Below are 4993 nucleotides of genomic sequence, written 5' to 3'. Positions count from 1 at the left end.
AACTAAATCTAAAGTATGCTGTGGAGTACGCCCATAGATGATCTCAAAAGGAGATTTTCCAGTGGAACGGTTAACAGAGTTGTTGAAGGCGAACTCAGCGGGAGCCAAATACCTATCCCACTACTTGGGCACATCACTACAGAGGCATCGAATGATATCCGCCATAATACGGTTCACAACTTCGGTCCGACCGTCTGTTTGGGGATGAAAAGAGCTGCTATATTGTAAATCTGTCCCAAACAAACGCCATAAAGTACGCCAAAAATGGCTTAGGAATTTCGTGTCACGATCAGAAGTGATGGTCTTTGGAACCCCATGCGGACGGATTACCTCACGAAAAAATAAACTTGCCACATGTGAAGCATCCGAAGTCTTCTTGCAAGGGAAAAAGTGCGCCATCTTGGAGAACCGGTCAACCACCACGAATACAGAATCCGCACCTCCTTGGGTGCGAGGAAGTCCCAACACGAAATCCATTGAGATATCAACCCACGGACCAGAAGGAATCGGCAAGGGGGTATAGAGACCGGTGTTCTGAGAATGGCCCTTAGCCGTCCGGCAAATATAACACTTGCCGACAAATCGCCCCACGTCACGCTTCGGTTGTGGCCAATAGTACCGTTCCTCCACTAAGGCTACGGTCTTATCACGGCCCAAATGTCCGCCAAGAGTACTGCCATGAAGCTCTTGAATAAGTTGTTATCGCAAAGAACTTCGAGGAATACATAATCTATTACCGAAAAATAAGAACCCGTCCCGAATTATCATATCGCCATGGGAACCCGCTTCAGAACACTTCTCCCATATAACACCAAAATCATCATCCTCGGAATAAAGAGAACAGAGTTGATCAAAACCAACCACATCGATACGCATAGTCACGAGTGTCACAGCACGTCGGCCGAGTGCATCCGCCATTTTATTTAAGCGGCCTTCCTTATGACGAAGCACAAAATTAAACCGCTCCAGAAAGGAAACCCATCGTGCATGCATCCTATTCAAATGCTTCTGACTCTTAATGTATTTAAGAGCTTGATGATCGGTATTAAGAACAAACTCTTGCTGGTAAAGATAGGGCTGGTAATGTTTTATAGCGTGTACTAGAGCATAATATTCTTGCTCATATGTAGACCAGTCTTGACGAACTTCATTAAGCTTCTCACTAAAAAAAGCAATAGGCTTACCTTCTTGGGAAAGAACAGCGCCGATTCCCACACCCGAAGCATCGTAGTCCAGCTCGAACACTTTCTCAAAATCTGGAAGCATCAATACCGGGGCTGTTGAGAGCTTTTCTTTGATAAGCTGAAAACCGGCCGAAGCTTCATCACCCCAATGGAATTTGCCTTTCTTTAAGCAATCGGTGATCGGGGCCATGATTGTACTGAAATTTCTAATAAAACGTCGGTAGAACATCGCAAGGCCATGGAAACTTCGAGCCTCGCCAACATTATGTGGAATTAGCCAATCACGAATCACTGCCACCTTTTTTGCATCAACATGGAGACCATTCGCTCCAACAATAAAACCCAAGAAAAGAAGTCGCTCGGTCATGAAGCTGCACTTCTTCAAATTAATAAATAACTGATTTTTCTGCAAGGTCGCGAGAACATCCCTCAAGTGCTCTAAGTGATGTCGTTCGTCCGGACTATAAATGAGAATATCATCGAAGAAAACAACCACGAACTTGCCAATAAAAGGTTTAAGTACCCGAGTCATCAAACGCATAAAAGTACTAGGCGCGTTAGCGAGTCCAAACGGCATGACAAGCCATTCATACAAACCCGCACTCGTCTTAAAGGCTGTTTTCCACTCGTCGCCGGGACGAATGCGAACTTGGTGGTAGCCGCTTCGAAGGTCGATCTTCGTAAAGACTCGTGATCCAGCAAGTCTATCCAGCATATCATCAAGCCGGGGAATTGGAAATCAGTACTTGATAGTTATCCGATTAATGGCATGGCTATCAACGCACATACGCATACTGCCATCTTTCTTCGGCGTGAGAAGTGCGGGTACGGCACAAGGACTTTTGCTCTCGCGCAAGAAACCTTTGCGGAGAAGCTCTCCCACCTGCTCTTGTAAATTCTGGTTCTCCTTTGGATTCATCCGGTAATGCGGCAGATTAGGGAGACTGGCACCGGGTAGAAAGTCAATTTCATGCTGGATATCCCTCAAAGGAGGTAATCCGTCGGGTAAATCATCCGGCATTACATCATAGAACGCCTTTAGCAAAGGCTTAAGGGCTTCTGGAATACGAGCCACGGTCTATTTATCACCCTTCTCTACCAGTATGTATATCCCTTCACGTTTACGAATATTCAACATAACCCCCGCACGTTGCATAACACCAGAACCAGAACCAGAACCAGAACCCTGTTTCTTTGGGGCACTGGGAGTATTACCCCTCGGCTTCAACGTGATTCCGATTTTATTCCATACAAAAGAATATGTGTTCTCCCTAGCTCGATGTGTAATATCCACGTCATACTGCCATGGTCACCCTAATAACACATGACATGCATCCATTTCCACAACATCGCACATAATAGTATCATGATACGACTTTCCAATAGAAATAGGAAAACGACATACATGTGTTACCTTAAGCTCAAGTCCTTGCGAATCCACCCAATTGTATAAGGCACAGAATGTGGCTCCGTCTTCAACTGTAAGTGGTCCACTCAAGCCTTTGACACTATATTCTCGCAACTCCCGCTGTCATTTATAACATCGCATACCTTACCGTTTACGATACAACGAGCACGGAAAAGCTGATTTCTTTGGGTGTCTTCTATCCGTGGAGCAAGTAATAAATGACGAACAACACAATTCACTTGCTCGCCCACCTCATCTTCCACTTCTTCTTCGTCCACCCAATCTTCCTCATGCTCCTCCTCTTCATGCTCAACGATATTGGCCATTCTCCGACGGGGACAATCGCTCGAACGATGGCCCAATTCGTTACACTTATAGCACCCGATCGGTTGCGGCTTGGCATAAGGATTACGGACGTTTGGAGCACGGTTACTTGCCGCGACTGGTTCCTTAGGTATTCCAGCAACACCTCCTAGCGCTCGGTTCGTATCACCGGTTTACTGAGTTGAGGAACCTGAAGCATCGATCTGTTTCCCTTTTCCGAAAGATCCACAACCAGAATAATTGCTTCCACGAATACTAGGGCTAGTCCTCTCCAATTGTATCTCAATTTTTCGCGCCATCTCCTGGGCATCTTCAACAGAAAATACACGATGCAAAGAAACACGATCTTGAATATTCAATCGCAAGCCGTTTATGTACCTAGCGGTTTGTTGCGCTTCCGATTCAGCTAGGTTATTGCGGGCGGAAAGTCGGAGGAACTCTTCCGTATAGGCTTGGACTGTTCGGTTCGTCTGCTTGCAATTCTGAAATTCCCGGAACAACAGCTGCTCATAATCGGTAGGGAGGATCCGGGACTTCAGCATCTGCTTCATGCGATTCCACGTTCGGACGGGAGCCTTTCCTTGTCGACGTCGGGTTAATTGCGTTTGCTCCCACCAAGCCGAGGCACCACCCTTCGGTTTGTACGCAACTAACTTAACTTGTCGATCCTCTTCAATCTCCATGGCGTCAAAAAATTTTTCAACTTCCCACAACCAATCCAGGAAATCTTCGATATTCAAATTCCCGTTAAAGGTTGGTAGATCTACCTTTAACCGATATTGCTCCGGATCCCGCCGATGTCCTCCATAGCGCCGACTTCCATGGACACGATCATTCCGCCGTCCTCTTCGAATAGGCTCGTCTAGGAAATCTTCCTCGTCTTCGTCTTCAGAGTCTTCGACATAGTCTACCCGTCTATGTCGGATATTGGCCCCACGATCCACAACAACTTCAGGATCACGACCGACGGGAAGTCGATCGGCCGGAAGAACGCCGGGTGCGGGGTTTGTGGATAAACGCTGTATGGCTTCAAGGATTTCTTGAAACCTACGATCGGTTTGATCCACAAACCGGGTGAACTCAGCCCGTGTAATAGGCTCGCTTTCACGGCCCTTAGCAACGGGGAGATTAACGTTCGCGTTATTGACCATCGTCACAGGAGATGCCTGCTCCGATACCAAATGACGCAGCAAGAAAACAAAAGCTTGGAACAAACGATTCCAAAACTCGAAATTCTTATTCAATGATACTCCGATACCATCAATTACAGAGACGGACGTCCTATATAGTGATAGGACTCCTATTGGAAACCGAATAAGTAAAGATAACATCAAATAAACTGAATCTAATCTAATCAAACAAAATATTTAAAATTAAAGATAATTAGGAATTTCCTAAAACAGAAAACTGTCGAAAAACTTATCCGGATGAATTTCGAAATGCTAAGATTATTTCCGGCGATTCTGACGACCACGTAATTCTAAATAATCGCACGCCAACCGTTCTACATCGGATGGTGGTCATAATTGTAATTGGATAATGTTGATAGAAAATGACAAAATAATTAAAAGAAATGAAAGGAGAAAGTGGGAATACATGTTTAAGAGATTGACCAAACCAAAACGAAGTCTTTGTTGAATGGAAAATGGAAGATTCTATTTGTTTTTTTTTTATACTAGTGGAATACCAACTAATATTTCACCTAATCTCTTACTATCATATGACATGCTTTTAGTTGGCAACCGGAAGTCAACCTTGGAGGTAATTCACAAGCATGGCCCATGCTCTCAGCTTGTACAAGGCCCCCGTCCTCTAAATCACACCAAAATCCTGCTCCAAGATGAATCAAGGGTCAGGTGGATTCGGTCCCAATCCTCCAACAGCAGCCACGTCCTAAAAGCTTCGGCGGCGGCCCGTCTTCTAGCGAAGTCCGGCATCACCGTCGGCAGTGGCAACTACTTAGTGACGATTGGACTCGGCACACCAAGAAAGGACCTCACTCTCATTTTCAACACCGGCAGCCCTCTCACGTGGACCCAGTGCAAGCCGTGTGTGGGATCTTGCTACACTCAATCCG

The 4993-nt window shown here is 45.7% G+C and overlaps 1 protein-coding gene across 1 annotated transcript; it reads right to left on the bottom strand.

Annotated features, from left to right (window-relative positions):
• Nucleotides 1-3089: 3089 nt before the first annotated feature.
• On the bottom strand, nucleotides 3090-4067 carry LOC125315233. Its single transcript, XM_048279674.1, has one exon. It carries the CDS (start codon nucleotides 4065-4067, stop codon nucleotides 3090-3092), a length of 978 nt encoding a protein of 325 aa, XP_048135631.1.
• Nucleotides 4068-4993: the final 926 nt, after the last annotated feature.

This window comes from Rhodamnia argentea, chromosome 5 (genome assembly GCF_020921035.1).
Source record: "Rhodamnia argentea isolate NSW1041297 chromosome 5, ASM2092103v1, whole genome shotgun sequence".
NCBI classification, from domain to species: Eukaryota; Viridiplantae; Streptophyta; class Magnoliopsida; order Myrtales; family Myrtaceae; genus Rhodamnia; species Rhodamnia argentea.
Note: the sequence above shows the minus strand (reverse complement) of the source record. Positions and strands in the feature narration are given on the sequence as shown.